General features: G+C 42.9%; 1 protein-coding gene across 1 annotated transcript in view; it reads right to left on the minus strand.

Moving 5' to 3' along the window:
* Window positions 1–24,299, minus strand: part of DOCK3 (dedicator of cytokinesis 3) — an 873,576-nt gene that overhangs the window by 26,819 nt on the left and 822,458 nt on the right. Inside the window, exons 48-51 of the mRNA XM_030206787.1 lie at window positions 20,201–20,348; window positions 10,611–10,849; window positions 9,744–9,831; window positions 3,377–3,499 (exon numbers count right to left, since the gene is read on the minus strand). Coding sequence (XP_030062647.1) covers window positions 3,377–3,499; window positions 9,744–9,831; window positions 10,611–10,849; window positions 20,201–20,348 — 598 coding nt within the window. The remainder of the gene's footprint in view (window positions 1–3,376; window positions 3,500–9,743; window positions 9,832–10,610; window positions 10,850–20,200; window positions 20,349–24,299) is intronic.

A 24,299-nucleotide genomic window follows, 5' to 3' on the forward strand; every position in this document is an offset into this window, starting at 1 on the left:
ATTGCAGTCTACGTTTTTCAGACAGCCATCATGAACAGGGTCTGATGCAGAAGAACAGGCTGTCAGCTCTCAGACAACCAAACAATAGAGGCGCTGGAGCAAGGGTCCATCTATTACCAGAGCAAAAGCTCTATAATAGCTTGACTTTTAAGAGATCACAGATACCACAGCAAGTGAAAGAAGGATGAGCATGCCAGTGTTGTTGCTACCACTTTCTGTAATGGGGAATGTTATATTTACAATGCAACAGCTGAAAAGGACACAGAACTGGATGAGAAGAGAGGGCTCAGCCAGGCAGAGCCATAGCAAGCAACAAGCACAACTGTTGGAAGGGCAGCAGTTCCCCTACCACACCGCTAACCCTAGATGCAGTTGTTGTCCATGATGCACATTGCAGGAGGTGCACATGCTGACAGCTGTGGCTTCACATTTTTGATGTTATCTTTTCTTCCCACCCCCCATCCCCAGGTCAGTGTTCTGCAGCATTCTTGCTAGCACCATGAGTAAATTCAAAACCTTTGAGGCACCACAGATGATGCAGAACGTTGAACAGCAGCAAAATAGATCCCACTCACCAAACATGGGGTAGTTTGAGAGGGGATAACAAAGGAGCAGAACCAACACCATGGGCTGGAATATGCAGCTGCATGGTCCCATTTCTGGAAGACAGAGGTAGAGCAAAGACAGGGTCAGGGGTCCACACGATTCACAGGAGGACCTACAGCTTCAGAGGTGGAGGGAGGTGGGTAGGTGTGAAAGATGGAGGAATGCCAAGTCTGGAGAAGGGGGAGAGAACAAGAGTGACTGAAGCAGACTGGGGGAAGGGGTGAGTGGAGAAAATGCCTTGGGTTGGAGAGGCCAGTTAGAGGCTGGTGGAATGTGGCCTATGCATTATAAATGGGAAGAATACTGGGGCTGGGGAGGGGGAGAAGGAGAGATCACTGGGATTTGGGGAAGGAAGGAGGAAGTAAAAAAACCAGTGGATCTGGGAAAGAGAAAACTGGATTGGGGAAGAGATAGTATACATGGGTATGATGGTAGAATACCTGTGATTGGGGGGGGGGGGGGGGGGGAAGGGGCGAGTACTGAGGTTTGAAAGGGTAAAAAAGGAGAGAACATTGAGATCAGCAGGGGAAACACCAGAATGCTACGGTCAGCTTTGAGGTAGTGGGAAAGATTATGTAAGAGTACATATGTGTGATTGTGGAATCATGTGTCATGGTATAGTGCACAGGATCAAGGTGCATGTTTTCACTTGGCCGTAGCTGCCAAATTGCCTGGCTATGACTCTATGGAGAGGACAGAACAAAAAACTAAGTGCATCCAGGGAAAGAGTAATAAGAAATAAGGCAAATTATCCAGGGAATATATGAAGATTATCCAGGGAATATATGAAGATGGAGAGGAAGTTATAAGGGTTGGGGGAGGAGATTCCAAGATGGCATCGTAATGGTTGAAACTATCAATGCTGTTAACTCAATTTTCTTCATTTGACCTGTGTGTTCTGACCCCGAAAATGGGGAAAAGAAAGGGTGCACCTTGGGTAGCTCCCGTTAAGTCTCGGTTGTTACCACCATTTCGCCAGATGACTTTGGAGAGTTTTCAAACTCTGATGGAACCCCAACCTCTGGTATCTTCTGCTCCGTCTAGTTCATTGCCAGGCAGTAGCACTGAAAGGGCTTCGTTTAGCCCAGATCAACGGTTTGCACCACCCCAACTCGGAAGTGGAGTTGCGGTGAGAGAGCAATAGTCCAAGGTGGTGTCAGCCTCACTGCTAGGGAGCCTGTCACTTGAGATTTTCATGCCAAGGATAGTACCAGCCTCCCTGGGCATTGGGAATGTTTCCCCAGGTCATCAAGTTTCCAGGGATGCTATGAATACTGTTGGGGAACTGGTCTCTTTGGATGGCGTTCTGAAGACCCTGGTTAGACCTGCAACTATCACTTTAGAGGTAGATTGGGATTCTCTCCGTGAGCTGAACTCTTCTCTTCAGAAGGTGGAGTATATGCTAAATTTGGTAAGACGTAACAACTTGCGTTTTGAATTTTACTAGATCCCCCTTGATTACACCTATAGATATGGTCAAGAAGTATTTTACAGAGGTGATAAAATTGTCATCTGAATCTTTACCACCCATTGTTAAAACTTCCTGCCTGACTGTCCAAGGGACTAACCAGCTTGCAAGCCATGAACATCTTGGCCAACCCAAGTTTGACCTCACTGGGTTTCTGGAATCTTCTTTGGAAATTGTAACTCAAAGGACTACCATGATTGTTACTTTTGTGCTTGAGATGGACCGCAACAATATTCCACATCTTTATTTTAGACATGTTAATGATGAGTTTTTTGGATCTAAAATTTGAATTTTCCCTGATCTCTCTAGAGTTTCTCAAAAGAGACACCAGGAATTCCTGGCTCTCCGTCCCAGAGCAATTGCTTTGAGGGCAAATATTACTTTGAAATTTCCTTGTCAATGTGTGGCTGTGTTTCACAATAAGTCATTTTTGTTTTCTGATCCAAAACAGTTTAGGGAATTTCTTGATGCTAAGAAGGAGGTTCTTCCTACAGTTTGAATTTCGGGTATATATGATCTCGCTATAAGAGTGGGCTGATAAGAGGGGAAGGGTTATAAGTATTATTCCTTGTTTATTTAGAATCTTGGGATCTTTTTCCTTATTATTGTGGATGAATATTTTTGTAATATTTTTCCTTTTAATTCTATTATATGGAATTGACTTTTTCTTTTGATTGCCTATCATGGATATTCTTTGAAGTGATGTGCTATTGAATTTGTATAATAAAAAAAAGTAAATAAGGGATGGGGAGAAATGAAGGAGAAGGGAGAGGTAACACCAGAAGAAAAGCAAGTGTTGGGGTAAGAGCTGAAGAAGGGAGGAGAGAGTTGGAAGTCAGAAGAACAGCAGAGAATAAAGAAGCATTTTTATGATAATATACCCACATCTCTCAAACCTCCCACCCTGCCCTCAGGCTAAATACTATGCCCACTATGATCAACAGGTTCATAATAATCTGAAATAAACCCCTTGGTATTAATTATTACCTGATGGTACTATCCCTTAGTATCTATCAGCTCAGTAGTTTAAAATTATCTAGATGATTGTACTATTTAAACCCAGGTTAACTGAACTGTTTCTTCACTAAGCAAGCTTTCAAGAGTTATCTTAAGGTACATTAAATTAGTTCAATGAAAGATATCACCTACAGCTTGCGTTTTGCCCCTTATTTCCATACACATATTGTCCTCATATATATTTATTATTGACTACAGGCAGCATATCAACAAAAGATGATCTTTTCTGTTCCCTCCAGAGGAAGGGCTCAATATTCTCATAAGTAGATGCTAAGATTTCTTTACCATGCAGCATGGTTCGAGGAGGTACAGGAGGGGCCAAGATACTGCCAACATGAGTTGAGAGGAACGGCAGAGTCTCTCGTGTTCCACTGTCCAGGCTCCAGCTACTGGGGGTGGCTGGAACAGCTGAAATAAACAGAATCAGTGTTTATGGTGAGACCTAATGGAAATGTTCACATCAGGCATGCCATGTACTACAGGAAAGCACCATCATGCCTGAAACCAAGACCCAAAATAAAAGATATGCAAAGGGGTTTAACTGGGCAAGAGAGGCTCCTGTCCAGTTAAAGCCTTCTGAGCTGGCTGGCTGCCGATATTCAGTGGGACTTAACAAGGTAGTGCCACTGAATATCTCCACTTACCAGCAGGTTATGGGATGCCGATTAGTAGCAATATTTGGTCTATCCAGCTAAATGCATAATGTTATACTCCAGAGGGAATTCTGCACAAACATTAAAAATTAAAAAAAAAAGAAATTCTGTGCAAGAAAACTGAGAAATATGGCTTTATTTGTAATTTTGTTGTGCAGCATTTCTCTATTATAAGGGCTGGCATCTCCCCCAGGCATGAAATAACCCCCCTCCCACTGCAGTTTCCCATGCATTTTTATGCAGGCCTCCACCCCATTCCCATGGCTGGGCACACATACACTTCAGCCACTTTTTTTTCCCAGCCCCCTCCCTGCACCCATACTCCAGACACCTTTTTTCCAGGCCCCCTCCCTGCACCCATACTCTAGCCACTTTTCCAGGCCCCCTCCCTGCACCCATACTCCAGCCACCTTTTTTCCAGGCCCCCTCTTGCACCCACACACCATCCATATTTATTCCAGCCCCTTTTCCTGTACCCACAATCCATCTACATTTTTCCAGACTCCCCCCACTCCCCTGCACACTCACCAGTCCAGTGAGAAAGGAGGAGGAGCTGCAGAGCCAAACATTGGGCTGCTTTCTGCTCCTCTGCCATTCTGGACTCAATTGTTCTTTTGAGCCATGTGGGCCTGTACAGCCACGCTATTTAAAGGAACCACTACAGAAGAGGAGTAAGCAGCCCAACCTGCAACTGTGCACCTCCTCCTCCTACATGCTGAACCAGTGAGTGTGTAGGGAGGGTGAGAGTCACTTTCTGGCTGCCAGTATCAGTGCCGCTCTCTGCCTGCAAAAGGCAGACTACACAATTCTGTGCGGAAAAGGCAGAATTCTAGTCTGTGGAGGTGGGGAATTCTGCACAAATTCTGCATTGAGAAGTAGAGCAAACTTCCCCCAGGAGTAAATGTTAGCAAACTTTATGTGTCGAGTTAACTGGGCATCGGTCTGAATGTTGGCCAATGCCCGGTTAACTTCCATGTCAGAGCCCACACCAGGGTATACAATGCCAGAAGCCATGCATGCCTCAGCATTGAAGATCCAGGGCTCGTTCAGTGAGCAACTTATAAGCCGCTTACTGCCTTGGGCTGAATATTAGCCATAAGAACACAAGAGTAGCTGTACTGGGTCAAACCAATGGTCCATCTAGCCCAGTATCCTGTTTTCCAAACAGTGGGCAAGCCAGGTCACAAGTACCTGGCAGAAACCCAAATTGTGGCAACACTCCATACTACAAATCCCAGGGCAAGCAGCTTCCCATGTCTACCTCAATAGTAGACTATTGACTTTTCCTCCAGGAATTTGTCCAAACCTTTCTTAAACCCAGATTCGCTAACCGCTGTTACCACATCCTCCGGCAAAGAGTTCCTGAGCTTAACTATTCGTTGAGTGAATAAATATTTCCTCCTGTTTGTTTTAAAAGTATTTCCATGTAACTTCCTCGAGTTTCCCCTAGTCTTTGCACTTTTGGAATGAGTAAAAAAATTGATTTACTTCTACTCATTCTAAGGTACCTTGGTTCAACGAAGAACTGAAATCACTAAAAATACATACTAGGAGACTCGAACGAGCATGGAAAAAAATGAAAGACGAATATACACTTAACGCATGGAAACAACAGCAAAGAAAATACAAATACTCAATAAGACAAACCAAAAGAACATACTACAAAACCAAAATAGGGCCAGACTACAAAGACGCACATAAACTCTACCAACTTGTGAACAAATTAATAGACACCGCACAGGTGACCACAACTAGCACAGACATCCCATCAGCAGATAACCTTGCCAAATACTTCAATGAGAAAATCATAAAACTACGATCCACGTTACCACTCAATACCACTGATCACGAAAAATTCATGGAATGCTTGGACCCAACTACCGGTGAATACCCAGCAGATCGAACCTGGACTAACTTCGCTCTGTTAACCGACGAAACCATCACTCAAGCAATCAACAAATTCTCCAAAACCCACTCCAAATTGGATATTTGTCCCAGCAACCTAATAATGCTTGCCCCCCCAACGTTTCATAACAGACCTTACATCACACATGAATTACATGTTGCAACACGGACTATTCTCCAAGGACAAAGGAAATATACATCTTACCCCTATACCCAAAGACTTAAAGAAAAAACTAAATGACACAACCAACTATCGACCAGTAGCATCAATCCCCCAGGTAATCAAACTAATGGAAGGTTTGGTAACCAAACAACTTACCAACTACCTAAACAAATTCACTATACTACATGAATCACAGTCAGGATTTCAATCCAACCACAGCACTGAAACAGTGCTAACCACTCTCATAACCAAATTTAAACAATTAATTGCAACTGGAAACAATGTGCTCCTACAATTTGACATGTCCAGCACGTTTGAAATGGTCAGCCACCAAATACTCTCAAACATCCTGGACTACTTCGGGATTGGAGGAAACGTACTTAGATGGTTCGAAGGCTTCTTAACGGCAAGAACCTACCAAGTGATATCAAACTCAAAAATGTCAACACCATGGAAACCTGAATGTGGAGTACCACAAGGATCACCACTCTCGCCGACTCTTTTTAACTTAATGATGACACCATTAGCCAAATCGCTATCCAACCAAGGACTCAACCCGTACATCTATGCAGATGATGTCACGATATACATCCCGTTCAAACAAAATATAACCGAAATCACACACAGCCTCCAAATAATGAACTCATGGGCGGACGCATTCCAACTAAAGCTAAACGCAGAAAAAACACAATGTCTCATCCTGTCCTCACAATACAATACAAACAAACCCAATACCATAAATACCCCGTGATCTCAGACAGCTTGAAAATATTGGGAGTCACAATTGACCGAAATCTCACACTAGAAGATCACACGAAAAATACAGCAAAGAAAATGTTCTACTCAATGTGGAAACTTAAAAGGATCAAACCTTTCTTCCCAAGGGAAGTATTCTGCAGCCTAGTACAATCAATGGTACTAAGCCATCTAGACTACTGCAATGCCATTTATGCTGGATGCAAAGAACAAATCATTAAGAAGCTTCAAACCGCTCAAAATACAGCAGCCAGACTCATATTTGGGAAAGCGAAATACGAAAGTGCCAAACCTCTAAGAGAGAAACTACACTGGCTCCCACGAAAAGAACGAATTGCATTCAAAGTTTGCACCCTGGTCCACAAAATCGTTCATGGGGAAGCCCCGGCCTAAATGTCAAACCTTATAGACTTGCCTACCAGGAACGCAAAAAGATTAGCATGCACATTCCTCAATCTCCACTACCCTAATTGCAAAGGGCTAAAATATAAATCCACATACGCGACCAGTTTCTCATACATTTGCATGCAGCTATGGAACGCACTACCAAAGGCCATAAAAACAACACAAGACCTAGCTATCTTCCGAAGGCTACTGAAAACAGATCTGTTCAAGAAGGCATACCATAAACATCCATCTTAAATACTAAATAATAAGACTTTACACGACCTAGACATAACTGAAATCCTTCACTGAACTGGTTAACCTCTTTGCCATTAATGAACAAGCACTACCACTTTAATCTTTATGTAGAATAGGATCTCTCCATAGTTGATGACCTAATGTATGCTACAATCCAATTTATTACTCAGGAACCTTCGTGCATTACCATAATATATACTTCCTTACCATGTATATATGCACATGATATATATCTATACCATGATCTGTTCCATGTATGCTATGTTTCATGCATGTTACCATGTATGTATGCACCTTAACGCAATACCATTTGTAATTCTGTTACTCAGAAATGGCAACCACCATTATGGCAAATGTAAGCCACATTGAGCCTGCAAATTGGTGGGAAAATGTGGGATACAAATGCTACAAATAAATAAAGAAATAAAATACACCACTCAGGGTTTTGTAGATCTGAATCATATCTACCCTCATCCGTCTCTTTTCCAAGCTGAAGAGCCCTAACCTCCTCATACAAGAGGAATGTAAGACCTTTGAAATCAGAATGATTAAATATTTTGACACCCACCAGACAGGACTTAACAAAGATCTGGGTTTTCCAGCCCATTATAAACCATAAAATTGTATTGCTTTGACACCCTCCTGTCTCCATGCATATCTCCCTGTCTCTCACCTACCCACCTCCATCCTGTTAGACTGTCACTGAAATGCTTTGATGTTTCACTTATATATACTGTCATCAACCAACATTTGCTTATTTCCGATCTGACGAAGAAAGGCAACCTTCGAAAGCTAATCAAGAAATGTATTAAGTTATATCCAATAAAAAAGGTATCATCTTATTTTCTTTTCCATGTTTTATTTTGTTTTATTTCTATTGATTACATTTAAAAGTGGACTAACATGGCTACCACACCTCTCTACTCATACAAGAGGAGTGCCATCCCCTTTATCATTCTGGTCCCTCTTCTGAAGATAAAAAGGATTAAGAGAGGGGGTCCACAGCAGGATGAAGTGAAGGGTGATAAAGGGTAGCAGGTGACTATCTGCTTCTGTTTTATCTCATTGCATGCATGGTAGTTTGTTCGAAAATCTGCAGAAAGTACATTCTCAGTATTGTACTATGCAATTAAGCAACTTGTTTGAATAATCTTCTGAAATGCTCTATTTACTTTTCATTTAATGTCCTCATTTTATCATAAGCTCATTTTGTAAAACTAAATGCCACTGTAGAACCAACATATATACCTAGGTGCCCTATTACAAATTTACCCTCATAACAGGCTTTTGATACGTGGAGAAGGGTAGTTAGTGGGGTTCCCCAGGGCTCTGTGCTGGGACTGCTGCTTTTTAACATATTTATAAATGACCTAGAGATGGGAGTAACTAATGAGGTAATTAAATTTGCTGATGACACTAAATTATTCAAAGTCGTTAAATCGTGGGAGGATTGTGAAAAATTACAAGAGGACCTTACAAGACTGGGAGACTGGGCGGCTAAATGGCAGATGACGTTTAATGTGAGCAAGTGCAAAGTGATGCATGTGGGAAAGAGGAACCCGAATTATAGCTACGTCATGCAAGGTTCCACGTTAAGAGTCACAGACCAAGAAATGGATCTAGGTGTCGTCGTTGATGATACGTTGAAACCTTCTGCTCAGTGTGCTGCTGCGGCTAAGAAAGCAAATAGAATGTTAGGTATTATTAGGAAAGGAATGGAAAACAAAAATGAGGATGTTATAATGCCTTTGTATCGCTCCATGGTGCGACCGCACCTCGAATATTGTGTTCAATTCTGGTCGTCGCATCTCAAAAAAGATATAGTGGAATTAGAAAAGGTGCAGAGAAGGGCAACGAAAATGATAAAGGGGATGGGACGACTTCCCTATGAGGAAAGGCTAAAGTGGCTAGGGCTCTTCAGCTTGGAGAAAAGGCGGCTGAGGGGAGATATGATAGAGGTCTATAAAACAAAGAGTGGAGTTGAACAGGTAGATGTGAAGCGTCTGTTTACGCTTTCCAAAAATACTAGGACTAGGGGGCATGCGATGAAGCTACAATGTAGTAAATTTAAAACGAATCGTAGAAACTTTTTGTTCACTCAACGTGTAATTAAACTCTGGAATTCATTGCCAGAGAATGTGGTAAAGGCGGTTAGCTTAGCGGAGTTTAAAAAAGGTTTGGACGGCTTCCTAAAGGAAAAGTCCATAGACCGTTATTAAACGGGCTTGAGGAAAATCCACTATTTCTGGGATAAGCAGTATAAAATGTTTTGTACATTTTTGGGATCTTGCCAGGTATTTGTGACCTGGATTGGCCACTGTTGGAAACAGGATGCTGGGCTCGATGGACCTTTGGTCTTTCCCAGTATGGCAATACTTATGTACTTATGAGAGGGATAGCAGCTTCCCGTGCCTTGCTGTGGGATAGACAGAGGAGGAAAGGGGGAAGAGGATGGGACTTGATATACCGCCTTTTGTGGGTTACAATCAATGCAGTTTACGTATTATGTATAGGTACTTATTAAGATCATTACCTTTCTCAGCCACAGAGAGATTGGGGTCACTGCAGGGCTTACAGGGTCCAATGACTTGCTGGAGTAAAGCACGCTGGAAATTTGAAGGCTGTGAGGGAAAGAGGATTGAACAAGGAAGTGAGATGAAAAAGGAACCTTCTATTAACAGCAGCTTAACTAATGCTGCAGGTTGAGAGACCTCACATGGTGCTGCATATATACAGCAAATCTCATGATCACACAGCAAAATTACACTGAGTTGTAAACGTATACACGCTTATTACAAATGCACTCTCATTCACATTAAGAAGATACATTCAAAAAACAAGGTTATACACACTCTCACTAACCATCACAGTCATTCAATAGCAAAATTACAAACATACACATAGACACATGCTCTTATTCATAACCAGTTACACACACAAATTGGCCTCAGTCATTTCCATTACAGACACTCATTTTACTACCACAATTAAAAACACAAACTTCCTAAAATTGACTATCACATTTATTACCACAAAGTTACATGTAGCCTAGAAATCCTTGTATTGCCTCAAGCTACTCTCTCCTTCTTTTACCCCTTTCTTTCCTATCCTTAATGTGATGGTGTTCTTTTCTGCTCATTTTATTTTACTGTTATCTTACATCGCCTTGTTATCAAATTGAGGAAAGGCGATTCATTAAATAACAATCAACCATAAACAACATACATGAGCATAATTTCTTACAGTTACTAAGTAACAAACAACTATAAGCACACTTACATGTATCCATACATAAAAACACATTTGCATGCATTTACACATTCAGTTGCACAAACATTAATTCCAGACGTGCAGAGTGGCACACACATGCACACATACTCACACGCATACACACTCTTACTTTGTCTCTGAAGCTTGCTGCCTTGCCCCGGAAACTGCTTCCTCTGGACACATGCACACCACAGCTGTGGAAACGGGGCTTGGTATTTGGTGCACAGGGCAGAAGCGATGAATCTGTTACCTGTCCATTTTCCATGACAGCTGTGGGGTACATGGCGCTGCTCGGCCGGTCCTGATGAGCCGGCAGTAGCATCACCATTTCCCGACTATGACGATATTTATCTGGCAAAGAGGGGGAGCCTGAAAATAAGCAAGAATTCTGTCATCAGAATACAAAGGGCAGAAACCTCTGCTAAATCACAATAACTTTTCATTCCATTATCCAGGATGGGGGAGGGCAACCATTACACACAGAGGGATGCATGAATGTCAGTGCCCCCTTCCCCCCTAGTTGGCTACAACATTTACATAATGTCAATTGGAAATGTACAGAGCTTCGCAGACCTTCTGTGATAAATAAGTACAAATTTAACTAAAGATGATGGAAACAAACTGTTAGGCAGGCTATTCTGAAAATATTTGTGATCTCACATGGCCTCATATGCAAGTTACACACTCCAAGGGACACACACTGGACCTCTTATCACACAAACTGTCCACAGGCCATAACCTATCAATAACAGAACTTACACCACGAGAGGGCAACTAGACCCACAAACATTCTGGCAACAGATATATGACAATGAATGGACAACACGAACTGACTCCTTACACTATCTCAATCACTGGGAGGCTAGATGCAGTAGTGTACTAAACGACAAAGCACCCCTAAAGACAAGAATATCAAAAAGACAAAACTCGATACCATGGTTCAACGATGATCTAAAAAAACTCAAAACACAATCCAGAAAATTTGAACGAGAATGGAAAAAAACAAAAGACGAACATACACTCAACGCATGGAATCAAATACACAGAAAATACAAATATGCAATTAGACAAACCAAAAGGTCCTACTACAAGACTAAATTAGGACCGGACATCAAAGACCTTAAGAAACTATTCCAACTCGTAAATAAGTTACTAGACACCACCCCTGTCACTACATCCAACACAGACATCCCATCCGCAGACAACCTGGCTACCTATTTCAAGGACAAAATAACAAAATTACGTAGTACTCTGCCTTATCACAACACAGACATCGAAAACTTCATCGACGACCTAGACCTACTCCCGAGTGGATACCCAGCTGACCATATCTGGTCTACATTCAACCTACTCATCAATGAATCAGTTACACATGCGATTCACAGATTCGCCAACACCCACTGCAAACTGGACATATGTCCCAGTCATCTTCTCAAATCCGCCCCCAGCCGATTCATAGAAGACCTCACATCCCACCTAAACTTCACCCTACAACAAGGATTCTTCCCCGAGGAACATGGCAACATCCTATTTACCCCAATACCAAAAGATACTAAGAAAATAAACAAATGACATCACTAACTACCGCCCAGTTGCGTCCATCCCTCTAGTAGTAAAATTGACGGAGAGCATGGTGACCAAACAACTTACGGAATACCTGGACAAGCACTCTATATTACGTGACTCACAATCAGGATTCCGCTCCCACCACAGTACTGAAACTGTCATAGTCATGCTGCTGGCCAAATTCAAACAGGAAATAGACATAGGTAAAAGCATACATCTCCTTCAATTTGACATGTCGAGCACATTCGACATGGTAAACCATAATATACTATTAAGACTCCTTGGCCACTTTGGGATTGTTGGAAACGTACTTAAATGGATCAAGGGCTTTCTAACCACCAGAACATAACAAGTACAATCAAATTCAAACATATCACCACCGTGGAAAGCACCTGTGGTGTACTCCAAGGATCACCATTATCACCAATACTCTTCAACATAATTATTTATTTGTTGCATTTGTATCCCACATTTTCCCACATATTTGCAGGTTCAATGTGGCTTACATAATATTGTGAATGCATTCGCCAAATCCGGTACAGGATAGGTACAAAATGTTGTATTGGGATAGGAAAGATATGTTGTATTGGGATAGGGAAGATAAGATTCAATCAAGTTGGGTTAAGGTAAAAGAGTTCATTAATGTCCAATACGATCTTTAATAGTGAAGTGTTGCAGGGTTGAGTCATTTAAGTTGGGTCATTTGGATATGCCCTTCCGAATAGGTGAGTCTTTAATGACTTTCTGAATTTTAGGTAATCATAAGTTGTTTTCACCACTTGTGAAGTTGGACGCATGGGTTGTCTTGTATTTTAGTCCTTTGCAATTTGGGTAATGGAGATTCAGGTAAGACCGTGATGAACTGGTACTATTTCTAATTGGGAGATTGATTAGGTCAATCGTGTAATCTGGGACTACTCCATAGATAATCTTATGGACCAAGGTGTAGATTTTGAAAGAGATGCGTTCTTTGATAGGAAGCCAGTGCAATTGTTCACGGAGTGGTGTGGCACTTTGGAATCGTGTCTTACTAAATATCAATCTGGCTGCTGAATTTTGTGCCGTTTGGAGTTTCCTTGTGAGTTGTTCCTTACATCCTGCATAGATTCCATTGCAGTAATCAATGTGGCTTAATACCATTGATTGAATTAGATTGCGGAAAACATCTCTTGGAAAGAAAGGTTTTAAACGCTTGAGTTTCCACATTGAATGAAACATTTTCTTTACAGTGGAGTTGACTTGGGACTCAAGTGTAAGATTTCTATCAATAATGACACCTAGTATTTTGAGACTATCAGAGATGGGAAGGGAATGCTCTGGAGTGAATAAAGTTGTGGGTTTATAATTGTTGTACTGCGATGAGAGGATAAGGCAATGCGTTTTATCGGTGTTCAGCTTCAATTGAAATGAGTTGGCCCAAGAGTGCATGATGTTCAATCCATTTTTGATATTGTTGAAGATTTCTGATAAATCATGTTTAAAAGGAATATAGATTGTAACATCATCAGCATAGATGAATGGATGGAGACCATTACTCGATAGGGACTTGGCCAATGGGATCATTAAAATGTTGAAGAGTATTGGTGATAGAGGTGAACCTTGGGGAACTCCACAGTCTGATTTCCATGATGATGATATATTTGTATTAGATTTAGCTTGGTATGACCTGGTGGTCAGAAAGCCTTTAAACCAGTCAAGTATGTTTCCACTAATTCCAAAGTGATCTAAAAGTCGGAGAAGTATGCTGTGGTTGACCATATTGAATGCACTCGACATGTCGAATTGAAGTAGGAGTATGCTATTTCCTAAGGCTATTTCATTCTTGAATTTGGCCAGTAGGGAGACCAGCACAGTTTCGGTACTGTGGGAAGGGCGGAAACCAGATTGAGATTCATGTAATAAAGAGAATTTGTCCAAATAGTCAGTGAGCTGTTTGGTCACTAAACTCTCTATCAATTTAACTACAAGTGGGATAGATGCAACTGGTCGATAGTTTGTGATGTCATTTGTTTTTTTCTTTGCATCCTTCGGTATAGGGGTGAGTAAGATGTTGCCATATTCTTCAGGAAAATGACCTTGTTGGAGCATGTAGTTTAAGTACGATGAGAGGTAATTTAAGAATTGATTGGGAGCAGATTTGAGAAGGTAGCTGGGGCAAGTGTCCAGTTTACAATGCTTGTTGGAGAATTTGAGAAGAGCTAGAGTTACTGAGTCGGTGGTGAGAGGAGAAAATTTGATCCAGCTACGGTCAGTTGGGCATGAGCCAGAGTCCATATCATTGATGAAATTTTCAATGTCGTTGCTATGTTGGAGAAGTGTATTGCATAACTGTATTATTTTATCACAGAAGTATTTAGCGAGACTGTCTGCAGATGGGGTGTCTGAATTGTTATGGCATTCGCCATTCCAGAGTAGAAGATAACAATTGGTGTTACATTGAAAACATTGATGACATAATAGAATTAGGCAAACAGATATAGGCAGAAATTAGTTCAGACTATAAGGTAAAGTGGTGATGTGTTACATTTACAATTATTGATCGTTGTGGTAAGCCTTGTTGAAGAGATAAGGTCTTCAGAGATTTACGAAAGTTAATCAGTTCGTAAATTGTTTTTAGATTAAGCGGCAGTGCATTCCACAGCTGCGTACTCATGTAGGAAAAGCTGGACGCATGTGTTAGTCTGTATTTTAGACCTTTACAGCTTGGGAATTGAAGATTAAGGAATGTGCGAGATGATCTTTTAGTGTTTCTGGGTGGTAAGTCAACTACATCTAGCATGTAGGCCGGGGCATCTCTGTGAATGATTTTATGAACTAGAGTGCATACCTTGAACATGATACATTCTTTAAGTGGAAGCCAGTGTAACTTTTCTCTTAGGGGTTTTGCACTTTCGTATTTTGTTTTTCTGAATATAAGTCTAGCTGCAGTGTTCTGGGCTGTTTTTTGATGATTTGTTCTTTACAACCAGTGTATAGTGCATTGCAGTAATCTAGGTGACTCAGCACCATTGACTGTATCAGATTGCGAAATATGTTCCTTGGGAAGAAAGGTCTTACTCTTTTAAGTTTCCACATCGAATTGAACATCTTCTTAGTTGTATTTTTCACATGACTTTCAAGTGTAAGATTTTGATCAATGGTTACTCCAATAATTTTCAAGGTGTCTGAAATGGGAAGGGAGAAGTTTGGAGTGGTTATGGTGATGAATTTGCTTGTGTTATGTTGTGAAGAAAGTATAAGACATTGTGTTTTTTTTGCATTAAGTTTCAGTTGAAATGCATCCGCCCATGAATGCATGATTTGGAAGCTTTGGTTGATGTCATTGGTGATTTCCTTTAAATCATGTTTGAACGGGATGTAGATAATATGTGTGGCTCGTCCCAGATTAGGCCTCTGGAGGCATGACTGGGCTAATGAAACAGTAGGGAGGCTGCCTCCATGGTATACCAAGCAACCTGCAGAGCCAGAGGCCTGAGAAAGTGACCTTGATGGTTTCCTTCCTTCAATGTGTGCAGGTAATGCTTCAGCTACCTCCTTCCTCACTAGCCCCAAATAATGATCAACTTTTATGCTTGATGTGAAACCAAAAAGAAAAATAATAATAACGTCAAAACAACAATCTACACACAAGAACAGTAGAAATCACAAAAACTGACAAATGTGCAAAACATACGACCATTCTCACAGCCAAATGCTGGGGGGTTTTCCAGCGTGCTAGCAATTAGCAATAAATAGCTACACCTACAACTGGAAATGTAATAAGATAGGGATAGGTTAATATAAATAGGAGGAATTACAAAAATCAGGACATTTGGGGAGATTGAGGTACTCCTCCCAGACAAGTTTCTCTTCAGTGTTGCAAAAATGTATCCTTAAAACGCATGGTTCCTGGTCATATCCAGTGTATCTTTGCTAAATATACAATGACGGTAGCCAGAGGAAAGTTTGATGGGGCCCTTGACTCTTCCTTTCACACTCGAGTCCATAAATATTTCATTGGCACAGTTCGGTCTGCATTTAAGGTGTTATTACCACTGCCTGGAACTTATTTCCCCTGTAGTTGGTACTGCAATTCTAGGTTAACGCAGGTGGTAGGTGGTGGGCAGGGTAGAAACATGCAAACCACTGCACATTTCAAACCAAAATGCAGGAGACCAGGAAAACAGGGAACTGTGCCTTGCCACCCAAAAAGTGTTGTTTTTTTGTTTGTTTTTTGTTACTTGCGTCAATGTTTATGCTTCATTATTAGCAAAAGGAGCACGTTTTGAACTCATAAGATCACGTTTAAACGTTACACAATGTGTTAAAGGGAGGTTTCTTCATGTCCAGCTTAGCTAATGTACAAGCTGCAAGCGCTGTTCTTCATGCTCAGAGTCTGAATTTATTTTTCATTACAACTTTGAGGAAGATGGGAGAGTGTCCTTATCAGCTGAAATTCCACATCTCTTGCCCAAATCATGGAGTCAAAGCTCCGATGCACCTCGATCTAACAGGAAGGGCGACAGCACATGCGGTGGTGAGATAGACCGCAAGAGATTCAGGTGACAGTGGCCATGCACCGACCGCAGGGAGATGAGGGGTCGGCCTCTCAGTCCAGGTGCTGATCGGCCTCCAATCCTCCTCCTCCTGTCTTGAGGGAGCTTTCCCTGGGTGTTTGCACCGCGAGCCGGATGGCTGTGCTCCTGGCACACCGAGCTGCGCTGCACTGCCAGCACACATCATAATGATGATCCCACTGGCAAAATCCTTATCCAATCGAGGCCTTAACTCATTCATCTATGCAGATGATGTTACAATCTACATTCCATTCGGACAAGCCCTGACTGAAATAAACAATGAAATCAATGATGGCCTAAACATCATGGACTCCTGGGCAAACTCATTCCAACTGAAACTGAACACTGAAAAAACACACTGCCTGATCTCTCATCTCAACATAACAACTACAAACCTGCAACCTTAAACACCCCAGGACACAAACACTCTATTTCAGACAGCCTAAAAATATTTGGAGTCACAATCGACCGCAACCTCAATCTCGAGCAGTGGCGTTCCTAGGGGGGCTGACACCCAGGGCGGATCGCCGATGCGCCCTGCCCTCCTGGGTGCAGCGCCCCCGCCGGCGAAAGAACCCCCCCCACCCCAGGTGCACGTCGCTGGGGGTGGGGGTGCCGCGCGCTTGCCGGCTCTTCGTTGTCATGCTCCCTCTGCCCCGGAACAGGAAGTAACCTGTTCCGGGGCAAAGGGAGCATGAAAACGAAGAGCCGATAGGCGCACGGCACCCCCCCCCCCCCAGCGGCGTGCACCCAGGGCGGACCGCCCCCACCCCCTTGGTATGCCACTGCTCTCGAGAGCCAAATAAAAACCGTAATAAAGAAAATGTTATACTCAATGTGGAAACTCAAATGTATAAAACCTTTCTTCCCGAGGGATACCTTTCGTAACCTAATACAATCAATGGTCCTAACCCATGCAGATTACTGCAACGGAATATAAGTGGGATGCAAAGAACAACTCACAAAAAAACTCCAGATCGCCCAAAACACAGCAGCCAGACTGATATATGGTAAAACACGATTTGAAAGTGCTAAACCCCTTCGAGAAAAGCTGCACTGGCTCCCAATCAAAGAACGGATCATCTTCAAAATCTGAACTCTGGTTCATAAAATCAACTACGGCGTAGTCCCAGGATACATGACAGACCTCACAGACCTACTAACTAGAAACAGATTCAGATCAGCATGATCTTACCTAAACCTACATTACCCAAACTGCAAAGGGCTAAAATACAAAACAACTTAGGCATCCAGCTTCTCCTACATAAGCGTATAACTATGGAATGGGCTCCCGCATGCCATAAAAACAATCCATAACCATCTAAACTTCAGGATATCATTAAAACCCACCTCTTCAAAAACGCCTACCCCACCAATCCAACATAACGCCCCACACACCAGGCAACACAACATAATCAATGATCGTACTGGACAATCTACTATCCTCATTCCCCTAGACCCCATGACGCCTGAACCATATCTACCTCATTTGTCTACAACACAATCTTTTATTTGTTATCAACCGTAATGGCAAATGCCTTTACGGTACTTTGTAAGCCACATTGAGCCTGCAAAAAGGTGGGAAAATGTGGGGTATAAATGTAACAAATCTACTATAATAAAACTCACCCTCAACGTTCTGAAGACAACGTTCTGAAGTCACTCAGTCACTCACTGAAGGGTTCATGGATTCATGGTGGTGAAGCCAGAACACTGACCATGTCTCTCTGCCCCGCCCTCGCATGACGAACCAATCAGAAAAAACACCCTCAACATTCTGAAACACAAAGGACCATCACAACACCGTTCCCAGGCAACACTAGGCAACGTAAGACGGACCAATCAGAGGAAACTACGTGACAATAAGGGAGGAGCATTCCCCAGCAGAATGGCTCATTATCTGTGCAGCACGGAGAGCACAGAACCACCGCTGGAACGAGAGAAGAATATTCCTGCTGTGGGTATGTGCAAAAATAGACCGTGGGAGGGGGGGGGGGGGAGAAATTTTTAAATGCCTAATGCCAGTACTGAAGAGTGCCAGAGGGCCTATAGCACAGACTATATTTGGGATCGCTTGACATGGAGTCAGAGGAGCCGTAAAACAACATGCCCGTCACCATCTGGGACAGGGCGAACAGGACAAGCTGCGGCCCAGCTGGAAGGATTACCCATGACCCAACCAGCAGCAAACAACGACCAAGGAAGGGGGAGGAGTACTCCTTCCCTGCCTAGGAATCGCTGGAGACTGGCTGCCAAACTAACGAAACAACCGCACACCGACGCACCACCTCCATCATCAACAACCTGCACACACACCGCACCCTCACACACAAAAAATAACTCTGTGACACATACACACACACACAAAAAAAACCACATGCTAGCGCCCGTTTCATTGGTTTCGGAAATGGGCCTTTTTTACTAGTAAATAAATAAAATCCTGATCTGTTTTTGTCATTTACGGGACCCAGACCGTAAAGTCTGTTCGGCATTGGTCTTACTTCTCAACCTCTGAAGCTGCCATCAATGCTCACCCGATTCATGGGTGTAGATTACTAAAACATGTCCCCCGTGACAGTATGAGACTTTCCCCCTTACAACATATATTCATTTGAAAGTGAACCAACAATCTACCTTTTTGAATGTGAAGTTGAATACTTTTCCCGAGGCAGACAAGGAGTCTGGCAGGATAAGCTCTTTAACTTTCTCAGTTTTGGAGTATTTGCAGTGGTTCTATTGCATATCACGTACAGAGGTTTTTTTTTAAACTACTTAACTTTGAAGGAAAATCTCACACTACTACTACTTATCATTTCTATAGCGCTACTAGACATATGCAGCGCTGTACACTTGAACAAAAAGAGACAGTCCCTGCTCGACAGAGCTTACAATCTAATTAGGACACACAAACAGGACACTGAGGAGTTTCAGCAGTTTTCTCCTGATGAAGGCTGCCAAGCTGAAACACGGCCAGTGTTGAGAGTACGTTTGTCTGGGACTTGAGCATTCAAGCACTCAATCAAGGCAAATTGGTTTTACCACATCGGATCATCTTGATGCTTTATTTCTTCCACTCCTGAGATTCATTTGCTTGCTTTTATAGAGGAAACTTTACAGGACTGCAAATTGCGTAAAGCAGGGGTTTTTAACCCAGTCCTCACATCCAGCTAGTCAAGGTTTTCAGGATATCAATGAGGATATCTTGAAAACCTCAACTGGGACTGGGTTCAAAACCTCTGGCGTAAGCATTATTACATTACCTTCTCCTTTATTTATGTCTTTGTATGACATCCTTTACATAAAGCCTTACTATAAACATCTACCAAATAAGCAGTATACTATACTGGGGATGCACTGATCCTTTATTGGCTCAGAGTGAAGAAGACTTCCTATTTAGAGCATGAATTTTCTTGCAGCCCCTGTGTTCCTTCCAGATCTCTCACTGAAGTAAAAACAAAGCTCAGTCCTATGTAGCTTCTAAAGACTTTTTTTTGTCTAGGATAGGAAGGTTGCAAGTAATAATAGAGCATATGATATACACAGAATATAAAGACCTGCTAAACAAGGTCTAACCCACCATTGTTTTCTGATTTCTTACCTCGTGTGCTTGAAGGGGCTGAGTTAATCATTTGGGATGGTGCCGAGTGAGTGGAACTCAGGCTGGAGGTGGATGGGCTGGCCTGGGATGAGGATAAAATAGACATGTTGCTGATTGAGCCCTGGTATCTTGCATTAGGGTAAGCCATCTGCAGAAGTCACAAATATGAGTGAAACACAGAACTTATTCATCTCCAATCACAACTTTATTTACAAGTACATTTCTTCTCTAGCTATAGTAAGCTGCCCACTCAAGAGTATGAAATAAAATAACTGTATAGGAAAAACTCATAACCCATGTTTTAACCCTTCCCTAGACAAACTCTTTTAGGGTACCCACGAACAAAGTTGTTTATCTGTAACATGGGCAGCAAAATAAATCAGCAATATAAATGAAGTCTTCTGATGATGCCAACACATATCAGCTCTCTCAGACCCCGATGCTCAAAACTCCAGTGCTGTTCCAAATAGGGCTGTAAAAATACAGTGCAGAAAGCCCTAATGCTCAATGCTAATAAGATGCAAATATAGGCACGCTCATAGCTTTGAGCATTAGGGAGTTCAGCGGGAGGATTGCGGTTTGGTGTGGGATGATTGTGCTTGGTGCATGCACAGAAGAGTTCCCGCAGTAAGCTCAGCTCCTGTGCGCCTAGTAAAACCTGAAGGTGAAGCACACATTGGCGTCTGTTTTCTGCGGCCTAAATATAAGCATTTAAATTTTTTTTTAGCTTGGACACATATTTAGATGCAGGAAACAGACGCCAACATGTGCTTTCTGTTTCTCATGACCAGCGCTTAAGGGCTTGCATAGGCTTCCTTCTGCTTCCAAGAGCAATCAAACCCAACAGACTTTGCAGAAAGAATCATGAGAGAAACATGAGAATCATGACCTCTCTGCCAACACCCTAACTCCTTCTCCAACCTGGCGTTATTTTTTGCAGCGGTGAGGTAGTTCTGTTTTGGGTGCTCTTTTCTAAGCATTGGGGAGAAATACAAAATGACCTCATTAACATAAGCTTGACTACATTAGTATTTTATTTATTTATTTTTGTTACATTTGTACCCCGCGCTTTCCCACTCATGTCAGGCTCAATGCGGCTTACACGGGGCAATGGAGGGTTAAGTGTCTGGCCCAGAGTCACAAGGAGTTGCCTGTGCCTGAAGTGGGAATCGAACTCCCACTACTTGCTACTTGCACTGTTCATCTGCACGCTCTTTTGTTCCTGTGCTCCAGCATCTGAACATTCTGCGCAGGTATGAGAGTGCTAGTACGGCGCTACTGGTCTCTAGCGCCCGTGTTTACTTTTGAGCATCGAGGCCTCAGAGTTCAGAAAAATCCAGAAATCTTGCTAAGCATGCATGAGAGTTCCTATGGAGCTGCATACAGGCACTGCTTCGTAATACAATATAGGAGGACGGAATTGTGATTTATTCTGCTGTCTATAGCAACTCCTGCTTTGGATAAACAACTTTGATTCATCTTGGTTGTTGACAGAAAAAGCAGACATGCCAGTGGGAACTTGCAGACTCATGGATGTTTTAGAGGAGAAATCAGCAATCAAAGCAAAAAAAATTCATGGCCTTTATAATGTGGAATACGGCCATTAAAAAAAAAAAAGATCTATTGAACCACACAAATCAGCCTATAAATGATAGGGGCTGATATTCAGCAGAACTTATCAGGTTAGGAGCGGTTCCTACTGGATAAGTCCCTTTCACAAGAGCCAGCCACTGATCTTTATCTGTATAATGCTGCGGAAAATCTTTACTGACTACGCAGCAGTATCCAGATAGTGCTGGGGCAGTGCAGGAGAGGAGCCAGAAGCTATCTAGGTACTGCTAACATTCAGTTCCTCTACTACTACTAATCATTTTTATAGCGATACTAGACATATGCAGCGCTGTACACTTGAACATGAAGAAACAGTCCCTGCTCGACAGAGCTTACAATCTAAGCAAGCAGGACAGACAAACAGGATAAATAAAGGATAAGGGAAATACTAAGGTGGGAAAGATAAAACAGACATGGGTACTGAACAAGTAAATAGGGATTAGGAGTTAAAAACAGTATCAAAAAGGTGGACCTTTAGCCTAGATTTGAAGATGGCTAGAGATGAAGCTTGAAGAACTGGCTTAGGAAGTCTATTCCAGGCATATGGCACAGCAAGATAATAGGAACAGAGTCTGGAGTTGGCAGTGGAAGAGAAGGGTACAGATAAGAGAGATTTACCCGAAGAACAGAGTTCCCAGAAAGGAGTGTAGGGAGAGAGAAGGGTAGAGAGGTACTGATTTACTGCAGAGTGAATGCACTTGTAAGTCTGAGGAGTTTGAACTGTATGCGGAAATGGATAGGGAGCCAATGAAGTGACTTGAGGAGAGGGCCAATATGAGCATAGCAACACTGGTGGAATATAAGTCGTGCAGCAGCATTTTGAACAGATTGAAGGGGAGACCTGTGAGAAGCAAGTTGCAATAGTCTAAGCGAGAGATGATAAGAGTGTGGATAAGGGTTTTGGTAGTGTACTCAGAAAGAAAAGGACGAATTTTGTTGATATCATGGAGAAAGAATTGACAGGTTTTAGCAGTCTGTTGGATATGTGCAGAGATAGAGAGGAGTCAAAAATGACCCCCAAGGTTATGAGCTAATGAGACAGGGAGGATGAGAGTGTTATCCATGGAGATAGGGAATGGGGGAAGAGAAGAGGTGGGTTTAGGGGGAACGAAAAGAAGCTCAATCTTAGTAATGTTTAGTTTCAGGTGGCGGTGATGAGGGGCATAATCGAACGTCGCCGGCGATCTATTTTGGTGGTGGTGCAACAGCTGGCCGGAACCGTATTATTGAAAAAGATGGCCGGCCATCTTTTTTTTCGATAATACGGTTTAGCCCGGCCAAATGCCAGAGTTCGCCGGGTTTCAGATCGCTGTTTTTGTTTTTCAGCGATAATGGAAAAAAATACCGGCCATCTCAAACCCGGCGAAATCCAAGGCATTTGGTCATGGGAGGAGCCAGCATTTGTAGTGCACTGGTCCCCCTGACATGCCAGGAAACCAACCAGGCACCCTAGGGGGCACTTCTAAAAATGTTTAAAAAATACACAAATAGCTCCCAGGTGCATAGCTCCCTTACCTTGGGTGCTGAGCCCCCCCAAATCCCCCCCAAATCCCCCCCAAACCCACTCCCCACAACTCTACACCATTATCATAGCCCTTATGGGTGAAGGGGGGCACCTACATGTGGGTACAGTGGGTTTTGGGGGGTTTGGAGGGCTCAACACTTAGCACCACAAGTGTAACAGGTAGGGGGGGGGATGGACCTGGGTCTGCCTGCCTGAAGTGCACTGCACCCATTAAAAACTGCTCCAGGGACTTGCATACTGCTGTTAGGGAGATGGGTATGACATTTGAGGCTGGCATACAGGCTGGTAAAAAAAGGTTTTTATTTTTATTTTTTTAGTGTGGGAGGGGGTTGGTGAGCACTGGGGGACTACAGGGAGGTCATCCCCCATTCCCTCCGGTGGTCATCTGGTGAGTTGGGGCACCTTTTCGAGGCTTGGTTGTGAAAATAAAAGGACCAAGTAAACCCGGCAAAACACTGATTAACGCCGCTTTTTTTCCCCCATTATCCGCGAAAGCCGGCCATCTGGTAGCCACGCCCATGCCTGCCCATGTCCTGCCTTCGCTACGCCGACAACACGCCCCCTTGAACTTTCGCCGGCGCAGCAACGGGAAAGTGGCGATGATGTCAAAAAAGCCGCTTTCGATTATACCAATGTCACGGTTGTGCCCGTTTCATGCTCTCATTCATCTCGCCACCTGGTGGTCAGACCTGGTGGCTGCGATGGACTGTCTGTTTGCTGTTTCCCATGTTCCAGAAGTCATGCCGGCCGGGCCGGATCTTCCAGCCTTCCAGACTGGCTTGGGATTTTTGGAACTTAGCAGCACCCTTACCTGGTGAACTCCCTTGTATGTGGCCTTTATTAAGCACATGGGAACTTTCAGACTTTGCCTTGGCAACAGAGGTCTTCAGTCCTGTTCTTGTCCTTGTTGGTCTGTTGCGATTCCTGCCCTGAAAGCTTGTTTTGCCTGTTTTTGACCTTGCT

Source organism: Microcaecilia unicolor, chromosome 6 (assembly GCF_901765095.1).
Source record: "Microcaecilia unicolor chromosome 6, aMicUni1.1, whole genome shotgun sequence".
Taxonomy (NCBI): Eukaryota; Metazoa; Chordata; class Amphibia; order Gymnophiona; family Siphonopidae; genus Microcaecilia; species Microcaecilia unicolor.